The sequence below is a fragment of the Coregonus lavaretus genome (assembly GCF_964263955.1).
Source record: "Coregonus lavaretus genome assembly, chromosome: 14".
NCBI lineage: Eukaryota > Metazoa > Chordata > Actinopteri > Salmoniformes > Salmonidae > Coregonus > Coregonus lavaretus.
In genome coordinates this window covers 36,995,380-37,020,751 of record NC_140001.1, presented here as the reverse complement: position 1 = coordinate 37,020,751, position 25,372 = coordinate 36,995,380, and the positions used below count along the sequence as shown (strand labels likewise).

Below are 25,372 nucleotides of genomic sequence, written 5' to 3'. Positions count from 1 at the left end.
TCAATAAATAAACAGAAGAAGAAAATCAGCGCTTTCGTCACATCCAGTTTCTTCCCAGCTGGATGAAATAACAAAACAACGACATCTGTCCTTGTTCTCATCTTCGAATAAACTACGAAATAAGATGGTATGAAACAATCAATGTAATCTAGCCATATTAGCCAACCTATTCGACGGGATACTGGTAGATAGCAATACAATATGATCAGTTCTTAGCTAGTTCTAACGTCAGAGCTAGCTAGCTAACTGATAGTTAGCCATTGCTTGCTAATATGACGGACGTTTCTCCAATCCAATGGAGCCAACAAGCAAGCTATAGCTAATAACAGCCGCAGTTTAACCAAGGTTGAAAAGATGGCTAGGATTTCGGTCAGCTACATTCTTCTTTGCGGGCAAGTTCTCTTGCTACTGACAGTGTTGCTTTTGCAATGTTTGGAAGGAATACGCTCCCAGAATTCATCAGACTCATCCGGACAGAGAGCAACAACAGCTGCATTCAGTGAGCAGCCACAGGAGAACGTCACGTCGTATCAAGCGGTTGAACGCGTGAATTATACTGAACAATATGAATACAGGCCCCCGTCGCCAGTTGTCCTCTGCAACTATCTGTAAGTATTGTATGTGTTTATACACTGAACAAATATAAACGCAACATGTAAAGTGTTGGTCCCATGTTTCATGAGCTGAAATAAAAGAAAACAAATGTTCCATATGCAAAAAGTTTGTTTCTCTTAAATTTTGTGAACACATTTTACTTCCGTGATAGTAAGCATTTTTCCTTTGCCAAGATAATCCATCCACCTGACAGGTGTGGCATATCAAGAAGCTGATTGAACAGTATGATCATTACACAGATGCACGTTGTGTTGGGGACAATAAAAGGCCACTCTAACATGTGCCATTTTGTCACATAACACAATGCCAGAGGGAGCGTGCAATTGGCATGCTGACTGCAGGAATGTCCACCAGAGCTGTTGCCAGATAATTTAATGTTCATTTCTCTACCATAAGCTGCCTCCAATGTCGTTTTAGAGAATTTAGCAGTACATCCAACCGGCCTCACAACCGCAGGCCACGTGTAACCACGCCAGCCTAGGACCTCCACATCCGGCTTCTTCACCAACGGGATTGTCTGAGACCAGCCACCTGGACAGCTGATGAAACTGTGGGTTTGCACAATCGAAGAAGTTCTGCACAAACTGTCAGAAAGCGTCTCAGGGAAGCTCATCTGTGTGCTCGTCGTCCTCACCAGGGTCTTGACTTGACTGCAGTTCGGTGCCATAACCGACTTCCACTAGAGCTGTTGCCAGATAATTTAATGTACATTTTTCTACCATAAGCCGTCTCCAACGTTTTTTTAGAGAATTTGGCAGTATGTCCAACCGGCCTCAACCGCAGACCACATGTATGTAGTTGTGTGGGTGAGCAGTTTGCTCATGTGCCCCATAGTGGCGGTGGGGGTATGGGTAGGCATAAGCTACGAACACAATTGCATTTTAATGCACAGAGAATGCTTGACAAGATCCTGAGGCAGATAGCTTAGTGGTTAAGAGCGTTGTGCCAGTAACCGAAAGGTCGCTGGTTCTAATCCCCGAGCCGACTAGGTGAAAAATCTGTCTATGCCCTTGAGCAAGGCACTTAACCCTAATTGCTCCTGTAAGTCACTCTGGATAAGAGCGTCTGCTAAATGACTAAAATGTAAATGTAAATTGTCGTGCCATTCATCCGCCGCCATTACCTCATGTTTAAGCAGGATAATGCACGGCCCCATGTTGCAAGGATCTGTATACAATTCCTTGAAGCTGCAATTCCTTGTCCCAGTTCTTCAATGGCCTGCATACTCCCAGACATGTCACCCATTGAGCATGTTTGGGATGCACTGGATCTACGTATATAGACAGCGTGTTCCAGTTCCAGCAACTTTGCACAGCCATTGAAGAGAAGTTGTCCAACATTCCACAGGCCACAATCAACAGCCTGATCAACTCTATGCGAAGGAGATGTTGCGCTGCATGAGTCAAATGGTGGTCACACCAGATACTGACTGGTTTTCTGATCCACGACCTTACCATTTTTTATAAGGTATCGTTGACCAACAGATGCATATCTGTATTCCCAGTCATGTGAAATCCATAGATTAAGGAATTTATTTCAATTGACAGATTTCCCAATATGAACTGTAGCTCAGTAAAATCTTAGAAATTGTTGCGTTTTTTGTTCAGTGCCAGTACCACAACAAATTGCTTTCAGAGACTGCTCTCTTAAGTTGATGTCTGTCACCGCTTGCTTTTTTTGAGTGTCTTAGCGCCCTGTTTGCCCAGCCCGTTTTCTAATGTGCTACACAAAAATAGACAGAATACACATTTAATTTTTCCCTTTTCTGTTGGCATGTGAAGACCCGAGGAGTTCATACACTGTCAAGATCCAGTGGACCATGCACAGAACTCCACTGCCATTCTGGAGATGGGACATGGTTGTTGGAAGGTATGTCAAACCATAGTGGATAGGCCTCTCTCTCTCGCTCAATCTGTGTGTGGCCTTATATTCTGCTAGTATGATGACTAGTCAGTCAAAAACAGATGGGCAAACTGGCACAGTTGAACATTCTGTTTAGATTCTTGGTATTCCATCAATTTCCATGTGTAAACTTTGTGTGATCTCATCTGTCATTCAACTAAATCACAACTTTTGTTTAGTTTGGAGGGCAGGTACACAAAGACGTGAATCACACACCAGTCATCTGCACGGCACTGGATGACATTGAGTGTGCTGGACCCAGGGAGTTCCTGAGAGGGAATGAGCCATGCATCAAGTAAGGGAGAATCTAGCTGCTGTACTTGACTCTGCAGTTTCAGACAAGCTCATCAGTCATTGTTTGTTGTTACATGATGATAATAGTCATTCCCAGTTTATGGTACAGATAGACACCCTGCCTGACTTCATCATTCAACAGATTTGAAATACCTGCTTGGAGGTCAATACTATATACCAGGGCTGTTCAATTCTGGTTCAGGAGGGCCGACACGCTTCTGTTTTTTGTGTCTACCTGGTAGTTAATTGCACTCACCTGGTGTCCCAGATATGAATTAGTCCCTTATTAGAAGGAGAGGATGTGGTCACTGAATGGTTTGATGAGCATGAAAACATTCTAAACCAGTGGTCACCAACCTTTTCTGAGTCAAGATCACTTTCTGAGTCAAAATGCAAGCTGAGCTACTGCTCAGATATGTATCTTCTTAAACATGGCTTAAACGTAAACCTATGCAACATGAACCAATTAAAAACAGTTCTGTAGCAATGACGTTTGTGCAGTAGGCTATAAGCCCAATAAATTATCACTGCATATTGGCTATGCTTGAATTGCCCTGCCAATGTTGTTCTTAGACCATTAAAAAAATGTAGGTATATGATCACACTGGTAATAGATCATTTGTTGTATTACTTGTGAGGCCCAGCTGAGTGAGCATAATATATACAGTGGGGAGAACAAGTATTTGATACACTGCCGATTTTGCAGTTTTTCCTATGTACAAAGCATGTAGAGGTCTGTAGTTTTTATCATAGGTACCCTTCAACTGTGAGAGACGGAATCTAAAACAAAAATCCAGAAAATCACATTGTATGATTTTTAAGTAATTAATTTGCATTTTATTGCATGACATAAGTATTTGATACATCAGAAAAGCAGAACTTAATATTTGGTACAGAAACCTTTGTTTGCAATTACAGAGATCATAAGTTTCCTGTAGGTCTTGACCAGGTTTGCACACACTGCAGCAGGGATTTTGGCCCACTCCTCCATACAGACCTTCTCCAGATCCTTCAGGTTTCGGAGCTGTCGCTGGGCAATACGGACTTTCAGCCCCCTCCAAAGATTTTCTATTGGGTTTAGGTCTGGAGACTGGCTAGGCTCTCCAGGACCTTGAGATGCTTCTTACGGAGCCACTCCTTAGTTGCCCTGGCTGTGTGTTTCGGGTCGTTGTCATGCTGGAAGACCCAGCCACGACCCATCTTCAATGCTCTTACTGAGGGAAAGAGGTTGCGATACATGGCCCCATCCATCCTCCCCTCAATACGGTGCAGTCGTCCTGTCCCCTTTGCAGAAAAGCATCCCCAAAGAATGATGTTTCCACCTCCATGCTTCATGGTTGGGATGGTGTTCTTGGGGTTGTACTCATCCTTCTTCTTCCTCCAAACACGGCGAGTGGAGTTTAGACCAAAAAGCTCTATTTTTGTCTCATCAGACCACATGACCTTCTCCCATTCCTCCTCTGGATCATCCAGATGGTCATTGGCAAATTTCAGACGGGCCTGGACATGCGCTGGCTTGAGCAGGGGGACCTTGCGTGCGCTGCAGGATTTTAATCCATGACGGCGTAGTGTGTTACTAATGGTTTTCTTTGAGACTGTGGTCCCAGCTCTCTTCAGGTCATTGACCAGGTCCTGCCGTGTAGTTCTGGGCTGATCCCTCACCTTCCTCATGATCATTGATGCCCCACGAGGTGAGATCTTGCATGGAGCCCCAGACCGAGGGTGATTGACCGTCATCTTGAACTTCTTCCATTTTCTAATAATTGCGCCAACAGTTGTTGCCTTCTCACCAAGCTGCTTGCCTATTGTCCTGTAGCCCATCCCAGCCTTGTGCAGGTCTACAATTTTATCCCTGATGTCCTTACACAGCTCTCTGGTCTTGGCCATTGTGGAGAGGTTGGAGTCTGTTTGATTGAGTGTGTGGACAGGTGTCTTTTATACAGGTAACGAGTTCAAACAGGTGCAGTTAATACAGGACATGAGTGGAGAACAGGAAGGCTTCTTAAAGAAAAACTAACAGGTCTGTGAGAGCCGGAATTATTACTGGTTGGTAGGTGATCAAATACTTATGTCATGCAATAAAATGCAAATTAATTATTAAAAAATCATACAATGTGATTTTCTGGATTTTTGTTTTAGATTCCGTCTCTCACAGTTGAAGTGTACCTATGATAAAAAATACAGACCTCTACATGCTTTGTAAGTAGGAAACCTGCAAAATCGGCAGTGTATCAAATACTTGTTCTCCCCACTGTATATATATTGTTTTACTGGCCGAAACATTTTTTTCAAACTTATGGCCAATTCACGAGATATCTGTTTTTTTTCTCTCTAAATAAGCGTTGTACAATTTAAAGGTCAAATGCACTGCATTTCAAACAGTCAGCAATAATCGAATGGATTCAGGGCTTGTGAAGTTATACCTAGGCTAAATATAAGCTATCCACAACCATAAGACCCACTAATAATTTAATTATTTTATCAAAATAGTTTAACCTGCTTTTCTGTTGTTGTTGCAATAATCACTGATCTGGCTTTCAAGTCTGTATGAAAATGTAACTAGAACCATGCGTAATGCACATTCACTAATGATGACTTAACTTCTTGTAGCAGGCATTAGGCTATAGAAAGTGAACACCGGTCTCATCAATAATCTCTCAAGCCCACGTGCTAGTGATTAGCCAGCTAATCTTTATATTTAAAGTTTAGCCAACTTGGATCTATTTAAGTGATAACATTTTACATTACATTTTAGTCATTTAGCAGACACTCTTATCCAGAGCGACTTACAGTTAGTGAGTGCATACATTTTCATTTTCATACAACCCTGGCGTTGCAAGCGCCATGCTCTACCAACTGAGCTAGCTGAGAAGCTGGTGTTTGGAGGAGATATTGGCACGGGTGTTATTAGCAAACTGTGCCAATATAGCCAGCAAACTGTGCCAATATATCCTCCAAACACCGGCTTTGAGGGCATTATCACTTTTATACAACGGGCTACCAACATATTCAAATAATGATTGACCTATTTTCATTAATGTTATTTTTATGAATTTATTCATACTATTTCATCCTTCCACAAGATATGATCCCGACAAATCTAGGGTTGCTACCCAAGCCGGTTGATTGTTCGTTCTATCGGTTCGGTTGCCAGAGACGCGACCCAGTCGTTCAGTCTTTTTGTTCTGTATCTATGGACGCAACCCAGTCGTTCGTTCTAAATTTCCCATTGCCATACAGGCTGGCAACGTTCTTATCCCTTGCTTACTAGCTAGCCGACTACGGCTAATTTACAGTCACGTCCAACAGTGCAGCCGGAATAACAACATTAGCTGCATTTGCATATGATTAAGCTGTTTTCTAGTGACATTTATTTGGATACATCCATAACAATGAGCTAATGAGGCGCAATTTCGCCTGGCATAGAAAATGTGCTCTCTCGTCAGGACACTGTTGTTCAGAGGAGCTAGCCAGCAACACAGCTAACACAATCACTTCAAACTTGCTGCACTTCGTTTTGTTTGACCTTTTTTTAATTGACATTTCTTTGTATATATCCATAAAAATTATGCCAGGTGATTCATGATTTCGACAGGCTGAGAAACGCTTCCTGTCTGTCTCGTCCCGACTCCCGACACGTTCATTACTATTGGACAGCTGTAGATCGAATTTGAATATTGAAACAATGTAGCAAATGTCGGAGAGACAGACTGCAAGGTTTATACAAATCTCCGCTATTGAAAACTAAATGTTAGTCTAAAAGAAATGTGAGATAATGTCTAGATGCTTTTTATAGTGGAGATTAAGTTTATAAATTGCCTGGCTGGGCTGATGACAGTGGATTACGTAGTCCGATGGAACAGAGTAAATAGGCATTTTTACGCCATAGATTTAGCCAGTGGTAACTTGTGGAATAGACACCGGCTTTAATACGGTTTTAACCAATCCGCATTCAGGATTAGAACCACCTGTTGTATAATTGCTAGCTAACAAGGTTGAACACACCCTTCTGTCTGTCTCCAACTGTTTGAAAAGCATGTTAGCCTGTCCACTTTGTTCAGATGTTGAAATCAAGTGGCCTACCTTATTTCTCAGAATGAGAACTAGTTGCCAATTCCTTATATAATTGTGTTTTATGCTTATTGCCCAATTTATAAAACAGACTAGACAGCTAGTATAACAGTCTTTGGCTAAAATGCTGCTAGCGGTATGTGGTACCCCAATGCCGCGCCTGACTAACTGAGCATTCATTTTCCAGAATCAATGTTAATTGATACTCTCGTTTTAGTAGTGTCTGCTCTGCACGCAATTTGAGTAGTTGAGACATAAAAAGGGTATTGTTAGAAAAGTTAATGTGCCCAATAGGAGACCTTTACATCACTTTTAATGGGCTCACCTGGCCATTCCTTCCTGTTATTGACACCTCTTCTCTGCCTTGTGATTTCAGATACACTGGCCACTATTTCATCACCACTCTGCTGTACTCCTTCTTCCTGGGGTGCTTTGGAGTGGACCGGTTCTGCCTGGGGCACACAGGCACAGCCGTGGGCAAGCTGCTGACCCTAGGAGGCCTGGGCATCTGGTGGTTCGTGGACCTCATCCTCATCATCACCGGAGGCCTGATGCCTAGTGACAACAGCAACTGGTGCACCTTTTACTGAGACCAGCGAGCATGGATTGAAGACCTTTTTAAGGTGGGTTTACATTGCAGAGATGCGGACAGAATATATATATCTTATTTGTGAATTACAGTTAAGAGCAGTTTGACCACGTGTCGGATGCCTTTCTATCTGATTCTCCTAGAGAATCTTGTCACCTGACATGCTATCACTTTGTTTGCCATACACAAAAATGTATGCACGCATGACTGTAAGTCGCTTTGGATAAAAGCGTCTGCTAAATGGCATATTATTATTATTATTATTTGCGCACGCCACAGATGACCATTAATCGCACCGTTATAAACAGCGTGTCAGCTGTTAACGCAATTCCCACAGTCTTTTGTCTGTCACCATGGGAAAACAAGGAGTATGAGGAAAAGATGTGTGGACCAGGGGCATGGTTGAGTGGTTGGCATGTTCGATATCTTTTGCCTTCAGTAGGCTGCTATATGTTTCTCTGCTTTGTTTTGAAAGACTTGGGTCTAAACGTTAGACCACTGAACTGTTGAAGCAAAGGAAATGGTTTGCTATGTTGTTTATATGAAAGCTTAAATCTATACGTTTCGTTATGCGATTGTATGCGTGCACAAACTACACAACATCTGAGATGTTACAATGTCCGAGGGGAATTTTACAATGCATTTACTTGAAGAACAGTGCAGATGCAAAGTTTGGTAACAGAATGACTGCACAAACAGCACACACAGTCATTCTGTTACCAGACTTTTATGTACTCTCAATAATTCAATGATTGTTTTATATTCCTTTGTTATGCATTGAAATGTTTGGCTTTATTTATACTGAACAAAAATATAAACACAATGTGCAACAAAAGACTGTTGAGTTACAGTTCCTATCAGGAAATCAGTCAATTGAAATAAATTCATTAGGCCCTAATGTATGGATTTCATATGACTGGGCAAGGGTGCAGCCATGGGTGGGCCTTAGAGGACATGGGCCCACCCACTTGGCAGCAAGGCCCACCCACTGGGGAGACAGGCCCAGCCAATCAGATTGAGTTTTTCCCCACAAAAGGGCTTTATTACGGACAGAAATACTCCTCAGCACCCCCACCCGCCTCAGACGATCCCGCAGGTGAAGAAGCCGGATGTGGAGTTCCTGGGCTGGTGTGGTTACGTGTGATCTGCTGTTGTGAGGCCTGTTGGACGTACTGACAAATTCTCTAAAACGACGTTGGAGGCAGCTTATGGTAGAGAAATTAACATTACATTCTCTGGCAACATCTCTGGTGGACATTCCTGCAGTCAGCATGTTAATTGCACCCTCCCTCAAAACTTGAGACATCTGTGGCATTATGTTGTGTGACAAAACTGCATATTTTAGTGGCCTTTTGTTGTCCCCAGCACAAGGTGCACCTGTGTAATGATCATGCTGTTTAATCAGCTTCTTGATATGCTACACCTGTCAGGTGGATGGATTATCTTGGCAAAGGAGAAATGCTCACTAACAGGGATGTAAACAAATTTGTGCACAACATTTGAGAGCTTTTTGTAATAATGAAAACTTTCTGGGATTTTTTATTTCAGCTCATGAAACATGGGACCAACTCTTTACATGTTGTGTTTATATTTTTGTTCAGTGTTTTTGCCCTACCCTATTGTCTTTTAAGTTATAGGCTACCTGAGTAAAATGACTGCCTTCTGTAAATATGGACTGAAAGCCGAAATTGATACATTTTATGGAATGTGTCTTCCAAAATGTGAAATTTTGGGGAAAAGGTTGGCAAAAATGCATCTTCCTAGGTGTAATGTGAGAGAATGCAGACTGTCTCACTATGTGTTTGCCATCCCTGCACTTCAAGTGTTTGTGGTTCAATAAAATGTTTATTGTACTGGTTGGTTAAGTATTTCTATTTGAATCCTGTTCTGAATCTATGATTTGTTCAAAATGAACCTTCAGGTTTTGATATGCAAAGTGGAAACAAGGTATGAAATGGGTCCTTTGTTCTGCACATTTTGATTAATTGTGTTTCTGTACACCTGATGACTTAGTCTTGTTCAAAGCACAGATACTCTTACCACGTACAAGTAACTGCCAAAATAAAGGAAACACCAACATAGTGTCTTTAATAGGGCATTGAGCCAGAACAGCTTCAATGCACCTTGACATAGATTCTACAAGTCGAACTCTATCGGAGGGATGCGACATCATTCTTCCGTGAGAAATTCAATATTTTGGTGTTTTGTTGATGGAAAACGCTGTCTCAGGCGCCGCTCCAGAATCTCCCATAAGTGTTCAATCGAGTTGAGATCTGGTGACTGAGACGGCCATGGCATATGGTTTACATCGTTTTCATGCTCATCAAACCATTCAGTGACAACTCGTGCCCTGTAGATGGGGCCATTGCCATCCTATGGGGGCATAGCAATGGTAGCCAAAATAATGGTCTGCCCAGCATTTTTATACATGACCCTAAGCATGATGGGATGTTAATTGCTTAATTAACTTTGGAACCACACCTGTGTGGAAGCACATGCTTTCAATATATTTGTATTCCTCATTTACTCAAGTGTTTCCATTATTTTGGCAGTTACCTGTACTCCAGCACTTAGAGGAAAGGAAAACAGGTTTTAGAGCCAAGTACTATAAAGATTTTATTACAAGTGTCCACATATCATATTCACCACTTCCACTTTCAGCTTTGTACATATCATGACTAAAAAAACGATTAAACCATGCCACTAGAGCTGAACGTCTCCTAAGTACATTGGATTCTATAGTTCTGGCAGAGAAATAGGTGCAGCACAGTTCATAAGGGACTCCCATCACCAGAATGTTGCATATTGTAACTACGTATATTGTTATGGGAGTACATCAGCTCTAACACGTGCACGTATGGCATGAACCACATTTACTTGAATTCACTTGCGACATACAGGCACCATAAACAACTGATGTACAATGCATTTGGCACAACTGTTGTGATACAAGAGTTTTTATATACAAAAATAACACAATCGTCGTGGAAACATCGCACAATGATTGTAAACATTTTTGTGCAGACAAACTGTTGTATCACAAAAAATCTGTTGTATCGCCATCATTGTATCACAACCATTGTGTCAAAACCTCCGTGTGTACGGGACACAATGAGTGGAGAGACAGGCAGGCAACTCAGTCGATTTCCTCAGGGACAACCTTTATCATGATGTCTTCGTTAGCTCGCCGCACTACCACGGACAGCGGACTGCCTGACTGGACAGCATCACTCACCTCATCTGTGGTCTGGATGGGTTGCCCGTTGATGCTGATTATAACATCATGGTTAATCATGCCAGCACTGCATGGGGAACATGCATTGGACAACAATTAACACACTACACACACCTAGCCTGGGCCCAGATCTGTTTGTGCTCTTGCCAACTCCATTGATTGCCATCATTGTCAAGCCAATGTTTGGCGTGACAAGGAGTTGGCATGATGGCACAGACAGACTGGCACTCAGGATAACACACCCTCGCTATTATACGAAACTCAACCTTTCTCTGACTTCTCATCTCATGCCCTAAAGGAACAAGCATTGACCTTTAGACTAAGTTGCAGATTCTGTGTCTTGATCCGAGAGGCGGCTTCAAATCCAACAGATAATAGGCCAATCAGTACCATTCACTCGTTTTTTTATTGTTAGCCAGGCTGGCTTATTATTGGACCGTTGGAACATCTATTAGCCATTTTGATTGGCATTCAGATTCAGAAGCTTTTGTTTGAGAGGGCTGCTGCATGCATGTTTGTGTTCCATAGCTGTGGGGGCTACTTCCTGCTATTACCCATAAGTACAACATAGCACACGGAGCTATTGAGACAGATGTGAGCTCCTGACTTTTCTAGCTTTTTCTGCATGGGGTAAGAGGGGATGCGCCCTCCTATGGGATCTGGTCAAAAGTAGTGCACTATAAAGGGAATTGGGTGCCATTTGGGGCGTAGCCAGGAAGAGGAAGCAATCAGAAACCTGCCTGTGGGTGGCTGCTAGCTGGAGTGTAGTAGAGATCTGGACCAGAGTCTAGTCTAATAGCCTTGATAACCACAGGGATGTCATTCCATTCCTTTGAAAATATCCTGGTGCCTCCAAACCCCTTTTTGCACAGCACTGTCTGCTCATCCATTTGACCAAGACCCAATGGAAAAACAACAGACAAGTATCCTACTGCTCAGCACAAATCATAGACTTGTTTCAAGTTGTGTCCTGGATGCTTATTATATCCCATTGAAACTGCTTTGTTAATATGAATTTAATAACGTTCCTCAAAAAGCGCAATGTAACAGGTAATTGTCAGATTTAGGTCTGTAGACCACTCAAATACACCAAACTATCATCTGTGAATAACATAGTAATGGCGGTATTGTCCCTTTATCAGGCCTTCTGTGGGAATGGGTGTTCCCACCAATGCCAATAATGAGAAGAAGTCTAAACTTGACTCTGTGTGTCCTAAAATAGCCGCCTGTCCCTTACCAGCCGGGCATCGGCACACATTTCAGCAAATAAACGCTTGTTTCAAATAAAAGCTGGGTCAAAACGAATTGTTTAGGAGTGAACTTCAGTGAGTACCATCAAGAAGATAAAGGAGAGCATCATCATTGCCATGGATGAGACAGCAGTGGGGTTTGACATGGTCAGCTCAACTACGGGGGATACACGGCGCAACGAGGTGTGAGTGAGAGACTGGTGCTAAAGCGCAAAATCAGGGGTGTATGATAGGCAGCCTAGCCTTTGCAAGTCTGATCTGTAATTTATTTGTTATTCTAATGTGTATACTGGTCACAATAAGCAGTGTAGTAGTCTTTTCAACATTTTATTGAACAAAAGCTGTGTGCATTAAGGAAATAGATGCCTGTCTAATAAGAGCCGGTTGTGTTCAGTGATTGAAGCAAATAAACGTCTGGGCTATTAATTTAAGTTTTACAGTAGTGTACTACTTTTGACCAGGGCCGATAGGTCTCCAGTCAAAAGTAGCGCACTTTAAGAATAGGGTGCTATTTGGGATGCACACTCAGTCTTACCTGGAGGCAGCTGTTCCTGGGATCACTTCATAAACGTACACTCCTGAGCTCACATCTGGGAAGTCGCTCTCCCGCTCCCTCAGATCTCGGATCAAACTGGGAGGAGGACACAGAGGATATTACATCAACACAGTATGGTAAGACTTAGAAATGGTCACGTAAGTTTTAGCCAGCAAAATTCTGAGAAAGGCAACAATTTGACCGTACACTTAATATAGATTGTGGTTTAATTGGGATCAGCATTTATGGAGCATAGTAAACATGCCAGTAATAATGACAAGGGTTGCATCCCCAATGTCACCCTATTCCCTGGTCAAAAGTAGTGTACTGTTTTGGGAATAGGGTGTGATTTGGGACTTACCATGGAAAAGTGATACCTTCTGACCACAAGCAGATGTTTACTCACTGAGTTGAAAGTTGAAGCATCCGGACACCCATGTATTTCTTTTTTGGCAGTGTCTTTCCTGATAGCAATATAGTAAAATAAGAACAATTATAGAATACCAAATTATTGTATAGAACTGTGCCAAATCATCAGCAATCTGAACCAGAAAAGCTGTCAATAAATGTAAATTAGGTGATATATTAGTGAAATCGGTAGTGAAGAATTAATCATACAAACCTTTGATTTGTCTGTCGTAGGAATCCGCAAGGAATTGGCGTATTCTGTCAGCAGGAATTGCAAAGGATATTCCTGCTGTGACCTTCAGAGTATTTATGCCAATGACATCCCCATCCTTGAAACAAGTCCAAATTGAACATAAACCATTTTGATTATAAACAGAAATATGCATCTGATATACATGCATGGAATATGTACTTTCATTAATGAAAGTTCCTTTAAACATGTCAGTCAACATTTGTAATGTTATATTCTGTTCTTTCCTGTTGTTCCAATAATTTTCTGTTGTTTCCATGTGTGATGCTAAGCATGGTAATTCTCACTGAGTGAAGGAACAGAATGTACGTGTGTCCTTAGGTTTATCTGAAAGGAAAGCAGTCTTTTTACAACATACAGTGAGGAGAACAAGTATTTGATACACTGCCGATTTTGCAGGTTTTCCTACTTACAAAGCATGTAGAGGTCTGTAATTTTTATCATAGGTACACTTCAACTGTGAGAGACTAAAACAAAAATCCAGAAAATCACATTGTATGATTTTTAAGTAATTAATTTGCATTTTATTGCATGACATAAGCATTTGATACATCAGAAAAGCAGAACTTAATATTTGGTACAGAAACCTTTGTTTGCAATTACAGAGATCATACGTTTCCTGTAGGTCTTGACCAGGTTTGCACACACTGCAGCAGGGATTTTGGCCCACTCCTCCATACAGACCTTCTCCAGATCCTTCAGGTTTCGGGGCTGTCGCTGGGCAACACGGACTTTCAGCTCCCTCCAAAGATTTTCTATTGGGTTCAGGTCTGGAGACTGGCTAGGCCACTCCAGGACCTTGAGATGCTTCTTACGGAGCCACTCCTTAGTTGCCCTGGCTGTGTGTTTCGGGTCGTTGTCATGCTGGAAGACCCAGCCACGACCCATCTTCAATGCTCTTACTGAGGGAAGGAGGTTGTTGGCCAAGATCTCACGATACATGGCCCCATCCATCCTCCCCTCAATACGGTGCAGTCGTCCTGTCCCCTTTGCAGAAAAGCATCCCCAAAGAATGATGTTTCCACCTCCATGCTTCACGGTTGGGATGGTGTTCTTGGGGTTGTACTCATCCTTCTTCTTCCTCCAAACACGGCGAGTGGAGTTTAGACCAAAAAGCTCTATTTTTGTCTCATCGGACCACATGACCTTCTCCCATTCCTCGTCTGGATCATCCAGATGGTCATTGGCAAACTTCAGATGGGCCTGGACATGCGCTGGCTTGAGCAGGGGGACCTTGCATGCGCTGCAGGATTTTAATCCATGATGGCATAGTGTGTTACTACTGGTTTTCTTTGAGACTGTGGTCCCAGCTCTCTTCAGGTCATTGACCAGGTCCTGCCGTGTAGTTCTGGGCTGATCCCTCACCTTCCTCATGATCATTGATGCCCCACAAGGTGAGATCTTGCATGGAGCCCCAGACCGAGGGTGATTGACCGTCATCTTGAACTTCTTCAATTTTCTAATAATTGCGCCAACAGTTGTTGCCTTCTCACCAAGCTGCTTGCCTATTGTCCTGTAGCCCATCCCAGCCTTGTGCAGGTCTACAATTTTATCCCTGATGTCCTTACACAGCTCTCTGGTCTTGGCCATTGTGGAGAGGTTGGAGTCTGTTTGATTGAGTGTGTGGACAGGTGTCTTTTATACAGGTAACGAGTTCAAACAGGTGCAGTTAATACAGGACATGAGTGGAGAACAGGAAGGCTTCTTAAAGAAAAACTAACAGGTCTGTGAGAGCCGGAATTCTTACTGGTTGGTAGGTGATCAAATACTTATGTCATGCAATAAAATGCAAATTAATTATTTACAAATCATACAATGTGATTTTCTGGATTTTTGTTTTAGATTCCGTCTCTCACAGTTGAAGTGTACCGATGATAAAAATTACAGACCTCTACATGCTTTGTAAGTAGGAAAACCTGCATAATCGGCAGTGTATCAAATACTTGTTCTCCCCCACTGTAGCTTGAGGCCACTGCCTTGCTATATCCTATGTAATTGTGTATGTGTGCACAATTATGTTTTATATAAATGCAATGTTGTGCATAAGACTTAGATGGAAAAAATTATATAGCGGGTGAAGACAGGCCTTAAGCTTTGTCAAGGGCGACTGTAGGAGGATTTTTCTGCTTTGAGATCAATAGGCAGACACACAACCGGTCAAAAGTTTTAGAACAACTACTCATTCAAGGGTTTTTCTTTATCTTTACAGTTTTTTACATTGTAGAATAATAGTGAAGACATCAAAACTATGAAATAACACAAATGGAATCATGTAGTATCCAAAAAAGTGTTAAACAAATCAAAATATATGTTATATTTGAGATTCTTCAAATAGCCACCCTTTGCCTTGATGACAGCTTTGTACACTCTTGGCATTCTCTCAACCAGCTTCATGAGGTAGTCACCTGGAATGCATTTCAATTAACAGGTGTGCCTTGTTAAAAGTAAATTTGTGGAATTTATTTCCTTAATGCGTTTGAGCCAATCAGTTGTTTTGTGACAAGGTAGGGGAGGTATACAGAGGATAGCCCTATTTGGTAAAAGACCAAGTCCATATTATGGCAAGAACAGCTCAAATAAGCAAAGAGAAACGACAGTCCATTATTACTTTAAGACATGAAGGTCAGTCAATACGGAACATTTCAAGATCTTTGAAAGTTTCTTCAAGTGCAGTCGCAAAAACCATCAAGCGCTATGATGAAACTGGCTCTCATGAGGACCGCCACAGGAATGGAAGACCCAGAGTTACCTCTGCTGCAGAGGATAAGTTAATTAGATTTACCAGCCTCAGAAATTGCAGCCCCTTTTAAATGCTTCACAGAGTTCAAGTAACAGACACATCTCAACATCAACTGTTCAGAGGAGACTGTGTGAATCAGGCCTTCATGGTCGAATTGCTGCAAAGAAACCACTACTAAAGGACACCAATACGAAGAAGAGACTTGCTTGGGCCAAGAATCATGAGCAATGGACATTAGACCAGTGGAAATGTGTCCTTTGGTCTGGAGTCCAAATTGGAGATTTTTGGTTCCAACCGCCGTGTCTTTGTGAGACGCGATGTGGGTGAACGGATGATCTCCGCATGTGTATTTCCCACTGTGAAGCATGGAGGAGGTGGTGTTATGGTGTGGGGGTGCTTTGCTGGTGACACTGTCTGTGATTTATTTAGAATTCAAGGCACACTTAACCAGCATGGCTACCACAGCATTCTGCAGCGATACGCCCTCCCATCTGGTTTGGGCTTAGTGGGACTATCATTTGTTTTTCAACAGGACAATGACCCAACACACCTCCAGGCTGTGTAAGGGCTATTTTACCAAGGAGGAGAGTGATGGAGTGCTGCATCAGATGACCTGGCCTCCACAATCCCAGGACCTCAACGAAATTGAGATGGTTTGGGATGAGTCGGACCGCAGAGTGAAGGAAAAGCAGCCAACAAGTGCTCAGCATATGTGGGACCTCCTTCAAGACTGTTGGAAAAGCATTCCAGGTGAAGCTGGTTGAGAGAATGCCAAGAGTGTGCAAAGCTGTCATCAAGGCAAAGGGTGGCTATTTGAAGAATCTAAATGTCTTCACTATTATTCTACAATGTAGAAAATAGTACAAATTAAGAAAAACCATTGAATGAGTAGGTGTAGTAAAACTTTTGACCGGTAGTGTACGTCATCACTATTACAGGAGTCTGTAGATAAAGAATGTTTCCCGTGGCGGATTTTAAAACAACAGATGTCACAGTAAAACACAGAATGTGGACCTTGAGCAGTATGCCTTATATAGAAAACAGAATTATGACCTTGCAAATCTCTTTCCTAAATGAAAAAAGAAAGATACACAGCCTGCCTGCATTTCAAATGTGCTGATTACATATTACAATCCTCTCAAATACAATATCTAGTAAATCCCCTTACCAAGTTAACAAGTGGTCCCCCTGAGTTGCCATACTGTAAAAGAACAGAGCAATAAACAAAATGTATTGACAAATGTATTGCAGTGCAATGTTTAATCCAAAACAGAGACAAGACGAGAAGCTGGAGACATACAGTATGTAATGATATGTAAAGAGATGCACATGCAGTAAAACAATTCTCCAAATACTGCTGCTTGACAGCCATGTTTCACGTTTGCATCCTAAATGGCACCCTATTCCCTATATAGTGCACTACTTTTGACCATGCAGGGCCTATAGGGCTCTGGTCAAAAGTAGTGCACTAAACAGGGAATAGGGTGCCATTTGAGTCACAGACAATTACTCACGTTGATGATGGCATCCGTCTGGATGTACTCCATGTCAGAGTCTTTGAGTCCCAACTCCAGGCCGTTCCTATGGGCCGTGCTGATGATGCCTGTAGTGACAGTGTTCTGCAGGGGGGAAGAAAATTCAAACAAAGCTTCAATTACAACTTATATCCAAGTGAGTGCTGGCCTTTTTCATGTTTGTTGTGATCTATTTGTGGTTCCAATAATCCTTTAATTTGTTTACGCAAGAGGATAACAGTTGAGCATGTTCTCTCCCTTTACCTGCAGGGAGAAGGGACTGCCCACGGCCACCACAAACTCCCCCGGCCGCAGGTCAGACGAGTGGCCCAGCAGAAGCACCGGCAGTGGACTCTACAGAACAAAACAAACATAGAGATCATATAAATCACAAATCCACTGTTTCATGTTGCTAGGATATCAATGTTCATTCTAGTGTTCTATTTAATTATGTGAAGATAGTGAGTTAGCATAGCTACTGCTTTCCTGAGACCTGAAGTACTGTTCCAGAACCCAGAAATGTTTAGGCTTTTCTTTAAGCCGTGTCCGAGCCAGAACAGCCAGCCTATCTCCTGTTTCTGAAGCTTGAGGCAGTTTGATGTAAAGTACACCCCCTATCAACAGAAGACCCTATAGCACTGAAAGATCAGTAAAGCCAACAAGGCACTCTCACTTTAACCTTCACACCCAGCCTAAGCGTGTATCCACCTGACTTTTCTTGCCGTTGGTTGAAGTATTTTTATTGCTGGAATCTGACGCTTACAGTTTATTTCCATTGCTAGCACCTCTAGGGTGTAAAGCCCTGTTCCATCACAGCTTCACTTTGCAGGCAACTTTTGGGGTCTGTTGCAGCCTATGACCGCTTACTGTATACCATCACAAACTCATTCTATTCCCTTTCTACTGCGTTTGTAGTCTACACGGAAGTTTCTAGTCTTCTATAGTATAGTGTGTAGTGATGAGCTGAGTCAAAATGATCAGTTGTATTGCCTGCATGGTTTGGCCCTGGCCTGGATTGGGTTTTAGTGGACTGTGTTTTGGCCAGGGATCCCATAATGCCACACAAAGGAGCTGTTTACCCAAGCGCCTGTCGTTGCGGTGACAAATGTTTTAGTAACAGCACCACTTGCGAATACTGAAGAAAAAAGGGCTGAAGCTGTGAATTTGTAAGACCAGAACCAATGGTTGCAGTTCTATAGGAAAACTTGACGACAAATTGACATGTCAAGGAGTGGAATCTAATTTTGTTCAGGCGAAAGACCCTCAGTCGCCTTTTTGATGTTAGTCACTGATGACAATCCAGCAGGCCAGTGGAAAACACCAAGCAACATTTTGTGTGAGGACCTGTGGAATGAGAGAGGGCCCTTGGAACAGCCTCATTTTAGGGAGAAGGAAAAGGAAGTGGACTCACATCCGACTCAATTTTGATGAGTGCAATGTCTAGCTTCGTGTCCACATCCTTGACGGAGGCATCGTATTGGACACCGTTCTTCATCTCCACTTTGACTCTCTGCTTGTTGGAGAGAACGTGGGCGTTGGTGACGATCCAGCCGTCCTCTGACACGATGAACCCCGAACCACTAGAGACGGGGACTTCCTGGTTCGAAAATGGCAACCTGAGTGAAAAGACACACCAACCAATCAGGTTGCTTTCATCATCATACCAAAATATAAGGGAATCAGTTCCAATGAAGGGTTTGCCAAAAACACCCAGTCAACAAAACAACAACTGTGTTAGAGGCCTACTTCAATATGTTGCTGCAAAACGCATTGTGTAGTATATTACAGACAGGAAGAGTAAAGGGCTCCAATACTGTACTTGCTGCTTCTACCTCTTGAAAAGCTCTAGGTGCACCACAGCTGGGGCTATCTTATCCACCACATCGGCAATGAAGTTGAATTTGTAGCGGATACTTCCTGGGTTCAGGGAACCTGAGGGGACAAAATACAGAAAGACAGAAATGAAGGTTTATTCATGTGAAACAGAGTTTATGCATATATTGGAGGTAGAAATTGCATATATTTCATATGTTGTTCATGAGCTGTAAACATTTTCATATATATTGGGATACTAGTATATGGATTTTTTTTTAAATAGAAAAAGCATAGAATCTGTCAGACTTTTTCCAGTTAAAAAGTAGTGGCAGGACAAAGTGGTAGGATTAAGCCCTCTCTGAGCCTGACATGGGTATGTAAATTCTGAGCTTTGGGTTTGGTGCATGGTCTCCTTTTGAACCCAATGACACAAACATGTATGATACAGGGAAGCACTTAAGGCAAGTAGTAGCATATCTTTGCATTTTTTAAAATGTTTTCATTACAGTTGGAACTTAGATCAGTAGAGGGCTGCATTCCCGCGGGATGCCCACAGGACCTGCGGGTCCCAACAGAGATCATTGCAGCGCAGTCTGCATTTTTCATGCTGCGGTTGGGAGCGGTCGATCAGACAGACAACTTTGGGATGAAAATATTTTTGTTGTCCCGCAGATTATTTGGAAACGTTCGTCTTTCTTCTTTGTATGCATTAGCCTAACTATTGTATTAAAAGAAAGTGGAGGGTGCTCAACCAACGTGTGTCGAGGTGCTATCAAAAAATGTGATCATCATTGAAAAGGAAAAGGCTTTTTCATTTTCTTCCTAAAAAGGTAGGATATATCTTATATGCAAAACTTGCCGACATAATTTTTTCTCCCTGCTGCTGACGGCTATTTTTGTATTTGTATTATAGTTTAAAAAAAATGATTTTTCACGGGGTGCTGCAGAACCCCTACTTTCCGCAGCGATGCTAGAGACCCCTTGAGCCTTTGGCCCCTTATTCTGCTACCTGTTTGCTTGGATAGATTGTCAGGTTGGTTTTCAGGGTCCAAACTGATATCAGCAAGCTTGTGCCAGCTGAGCTCATGGCCTTGTTTGCCCACAAGGCAAGTCAAGATCTGAATGCAGCGAACACCTAGACTGTAAGCCCACCTGATTGGCTGGCAGCAGGTGGAGCTACCTTAATAAGCCACCTAGCCCTCCTCTTCTACTTAAGGGTTATTTATGACTCTCTGTTACTGGAAATTTTGCCCCCCAAAGCTATTCCCCTGCAGTATCTCCTCTTCCCATTATAGGGCATTTGTTCTCACATGTAGGCTACGGCAAGTTGCTTTCACACGCACATTATCACATGTACTTTTCCTAAAGCTCCTGTGCACTACACATTTTCCTTAATGCATTCAGACACATGGTTTTGAGATTGATATTTGCATAGCGGTACAATGAACTAATCTCTGCGGAAACATCCTTAAATGCAAATTTGAGCATGGCAAACAATGGTACTCCTTTTGCCAAGACATATCCTTGGCAGCACACCAAATATTTTTGCCTGCGACAGGGCTTCTTCATCCCCCCAAAACAACTTCTTATAAGCTACAAGTGCACACTCTTTAAACTCTATGTCATTTTACTACCAGATCAACACTTTCTTCATAAGATGATTATCAGAACTTGGTGCATTCCCCTGAACTTGGTGCATTCCCCTGGTGCTGTCAGAAACATGGGCCTGTTGGGAGTCTGAGGTTGTGCCCAAAATAGTACCCTATTCTCTATACAGTGAGTATACCAAACATTAGGAACACCTTACTAATATTTAGTTACATCCCCCCTAATATTGAGTTACATCCCCCCTTTTGCCCTCAGAACAGCCTCAATTTGTCGGGGCATGGACTACAAGGTATCAAAAGTGTTCCACAGGGATGCTGGCCCATGTTGACTCCAATGCTTCCCACAGTTATGTCAAGTTGGCTGGATGTCCTTTGGATGGTGGACCATTCTTGATACACACGGGAAACTGTTGAACGTGAAAACCCCAGCAGCGTTGCAGTTCTTGACACACTCAAACCGGTGTGCCTGGCACCTACTACCATACCCTGTTCAAAGGCACTTAAAGCTTTTGTCTTGCACATTCACCCTCTGAATGGCACACATCCACAATCCATGTCTCAATTGTCTCAAGGCTTCAAAATCCTTCTTTAACCTGTCTCCTCCCCTTCATCTACACTGATTTAAGTGGATTTAACAAGTGACATCAATAAGGGATCATAGCTTTCACCTGGATTCACCTGGTCAGTTTATGTCATGAAAAGAGTATAGTGCACTACTTTTGACCATTTGGGACATAGCCTGAGAGACTGACTTGAGGGAGGCCATGGAGTGCACTGCATCTGTTCATGGATACTGTCTGCCTAGGCTGCACTGCCAAACCCTGATGGATGGTCAGAGCTTGGAATACCATGAACAATATGAAAATACTGGGTGCACTGCACACATCACAAATGGAGCATTTCAGATAACATGCACTTGGATTCCTCTGGATATTATTTGGAAAAGGTTTTCAGCTTGTTTATTTTCTCATTTTGAGATATCATTCTATTTAAAATTGTGATTCAATTCATTAGCAATACTAGAATAACTTTGGTGAACGTGCCATCCATCACTGTGATACGTAACTATCTATTTATGTGATATATCGGGATATTCTTTTTGACTCTATATCGTATCATATTGTTTTGACTATTGCAATATAATTTATTGCGCTAATTGGCTGTACCTGCACTAAAACTCCAGTATTTTTCTTTTATAGCTTGTACTCCATCTTTTTAAATAGGGAACCAATTTGTTTTCAGCACTTTTATTTCCATGACTGATCAAAACTAGTTTTCTCATGGCACTCTCTTGTCCCTCTGCAGCAGACATGGTGAGCAATATGTTTGGAACATCGAATCGCAATAAAATCACATTATCGATACATATAGAATCGCAATACATACTGTAATCGGCACTTAAGCATCGCGATAATATCATATTGCGAGGCCCCAGCCCTATATTTCTGGCCATATTAGACTGTTATACTCCTGTATGTTAGGCTAAGAATCAACTAGAACCTCTGTAACAACCCCACAGAGACATAAAGCATAAAAAACACACCACCAACAACTTTTATACAATGAGCAAAGAAAAAGCTGTCAACACATTCAGTGTGGCTGCTTATTCAGGCTGGTGTTATTACTAAGAAACGCTAAAGGGAGGTGATGAAATAATGTGTTAACACCTTTCCTGCCTGTAGTGTACATCTGAGGCCGTATGTATCAAGCTTCTTAGAGTAGGAATGTTGATCTAGGATCAGGTCCCCCCTGTCCATGTAATTCTAATTAATTGTGATCTAAAAGGCAAGACTGATCCAAGATCAGCACTCTCATCACTACACAGACACACTTTATGAATACAGGCTCTGTAACTGAGTAAAGTGTTGAATATTGCTGCAAAGGTAGCCGACACAGCTCTGTTTTGTACGCAACTCTGGCTCCCATGTGGAAGAATCCTGTCATGCAGTGAAATGTGAAGTTACTGTTCTCTCTACGATTGCTCTCTTAACCCCTCCACATGCTCAAAGCCTCTTATAGGCTGCTTCTCATTCAGGTGATTACTCAGTCCAATCACCTCATTCTTTTGCCAGTCCGTTAAACATTATGTGACACCCTCCAAAGCACACAGTAATTGGAAGCCATGTGGTTTACACACCTGCTTTTCTCAGAAACCAGGAGGGGATCTAATGCATAATACATGTCTTATTTTCTCCATCCACATTCTACTGTGGGTATAGCAACAATAAGTAACCACTTGTTATGAGTAATAGGCCTAGATTGTGTTGCTATGGACACATTTCCATTTAGGCATAACAACAGTTTTGTCAATAATAATGAAACCATTACCATGTTTAACACTATTTCTGGCTGGCACAACATTGAACAGCAGACTGTCAAACTGGCATTTATTATAATCTCAGATCCATCAAGATCTCAACAGCTTGATCATGGAGCAAATATGGAGGCCCCATACCAGATCATTCCCTCCTGCTCTCTTTGACTTCTATGACTGTGTACAATTCACCATCTCAAACAGTGCTAGAAAGTAATATGCTGCGTCTCAAATGCCTCGTCTCAAATGCCTCCCTATTCCTTAAATAGTGCACTGCTTTTGACCAGGGCATTTTATCATTGTATGGTATATTAACAGGATCAACCTTTATCAAATAAAGTTGATCTCTCTATCCTTTTTCAATGAAATAACATTTTATTGGTGGGCTTGGTTTGCAGTAATGTTGTAAAGTTCTGCCAAGGCTCTGGCCGGGGTGTTTTTTCTCAGATGGAGAAAGCAATTTAATCAAGTTTTCCCTTACATAATTGGATCAGAGAGAGAATGAAAGGTGAAGCATTCTTCAGTAGGCTGTAAAATAAGATGATGGCTTGACCTTAGAGAGAAGCAGCAGTTTAGCCTTCCTACTTAATAGGTTAAATCAAATCCCTGACAGACAGGATGTAGGCTACATGCAGCCTGGCTTACACATTGCAGCAGAGCACAAATACCCATGTTGGGTCAATTTGACAAGCAGTTAGGACTGTACAATCCAGTTATTCAACGATTAGGATTGTACAATCCAGTTATTCAACAAAGAAAATACACAAACACAAACTAATGTCTTGATAACAGTAGGCTACTTTACACGATTGACTGGAGAAGAATAAATGTAGGCTATGAAACTTTTCTTCCTTTGGCCCTCAACCACCACTAGGATACTCACCCGAATCACAGTGGCCTTTCTGAATCAAGATGACCGGCGGATTTATACTGAATTCTGCTATTTTGTTCTCGGCTCTCAAGCGGCACATACTGGGGTAAGTCCTTCCATCACTTCCGCACACGGGCTCTGCAAGGGTGCAAACGCATGAACCGCGAACTCTGCGCATTCCAGCTGGATATTCGCATGTCATCCCCTCGCCACAAATGCCAATACCGCGCTCCCCGCAAATGTCACCTTCTCCAGACGCGCATACTGTACAGCATCCGCAGCTGTCCTTCACTACACCGTAGTAACACTGTGATTCAGGTGCGGCAGGGCAGCGGGAGGCATCACAGTCTTCCGGACACGGAGTTTGTCTCTTGCGAAGTAAACGCGCATGAACCACAGTGGCGAAGAGAATGCAAGCCACAAACTTTATCATGGTCCAAAAACAGGTGATAACCCTTGTAAATTCGTAACAAACAATGAAAAAGTTCAAGTCCTCTTTCCCGTGTTGCTTATACCTGTCTATATCACCTCCAATTGTATCTAATTTGAATAATTCTGCCTTCTTTGAAAATAAAATGCATATGCAAAATGTGCATTCAGAATCCACAGCTTCAGGTTCGTCTAGTTTGCAGTTTAGTCTAAATGTCTTGTAACTATGTTTCCGGTAGCAGCAGTCTGATTTTGAGCTCTACTCTGTGTTGCTCAATCCTTTAAGTCCCCCAAGTAAGCTCTCTGGAATGCAGCTGTGTGACTTTATGTAGAGGATTTGAAGATACCCACAAGGAAGGAGCACCCTTTCACTTTCAGCACAGCTGTCTCCTGTGTGAATGATCAACAACACTCACATTACTGTAACTCACTTGATGACATTTGACAGCCTAAACCATTTTGAGGATTTATAAATTATAATTTCAGTGGGTTGGTTAAACATTTCTGCATAATATACAAGCCTGGTCTATTTAGTATGCTTGATGTTACTTGACGTTAGGTTACATTACATTGATTAGATGTAACATAGTAAATGTAAATCCAGGACACTCAAATTACACTGAACAAAAATATAAAAACGCAACATGCAACAATTTCAAAGATTTTACTGAGTTACAGTCAAATGAAATAAATTCATTAGGCCCTAAAACTATGGATTTCACGACTGGGAATACAGATATAAATCTGTTGGTTACAGATACCTTAAAAAATTAAGTAGGGGCGTGGATAAGAAAACCAGTCAGTATCTGGTGTGACCACCAGTTGCCTTATGCAGCACATAGAGTTGATCAGGCTATTGATTGTGACCTGTGGAATGTTGTCCCACTCCTCTTCAATGGCTGTGCGAAGTTGCTGGATATTGGCGGAAACTGG

General features: G+C 42.2%; 2 protein-coding genes across 2 annotated transcripts; one reads left to right on the top strand and one right to left on the bottom strand.

Moving 5' to 3' along the window:
- The first annotated feature begins 36 nt into the window (after positions 1-36).
- tm2d2 (TM2 domain containing 2) lies at positions 37-9,324 on the top strand. Its single transcript, XM_084177035.1, has 5 exons — positions 37-608; positions 2,397-2,484; positions 2,697-2,812; positions 7,259-7,505; positions 8,508-9,324. The coding sequence occupies exons 1-4, from the start codon at positions 355-357 to the stop codon at positions 7,470-7,472; spliced, it is 672 nt and encodes a 223-aa protein (XP_084033161.1). The 5' UTR covers positions 37-354; the 3' UTR covers positions 7,473-7,505; positions 8,508-9,324.
- A 742-nt stretch (positions 9,325-10,066) lies between these two features.
- Positions 10,067-24,835, bottom strand: htra4 (HtrA serine peptidase 4). Its single transcript, XM_084177034.1, has 10 exons — positions 24,023-24,835; positions 19,236-19,335; positions 18,815-19,019; positions 17,668-17,757; positions 17,404-17,508; positions 17,058-17,090; positions 13,114-13,228; positions 12,898-12,955; positions 12,492-12,587; positions 10,067-10,773 (listed from the first exon to the last, which is right to left on the bottom strand). Exons 1-10 carry the CDS (start codon positions 24,441-24,443, stop codon positions 10,608-10,610), a joined length of 1,389 nt encoding a protein of 462 aa, XP_084033160.1. The 5' UTR covers positions 24,444-24,835; the 3' UTR covers positions 10,067-10,607.
- Positions 24,836-25,372: the final 537 nt, after the last annotated feature.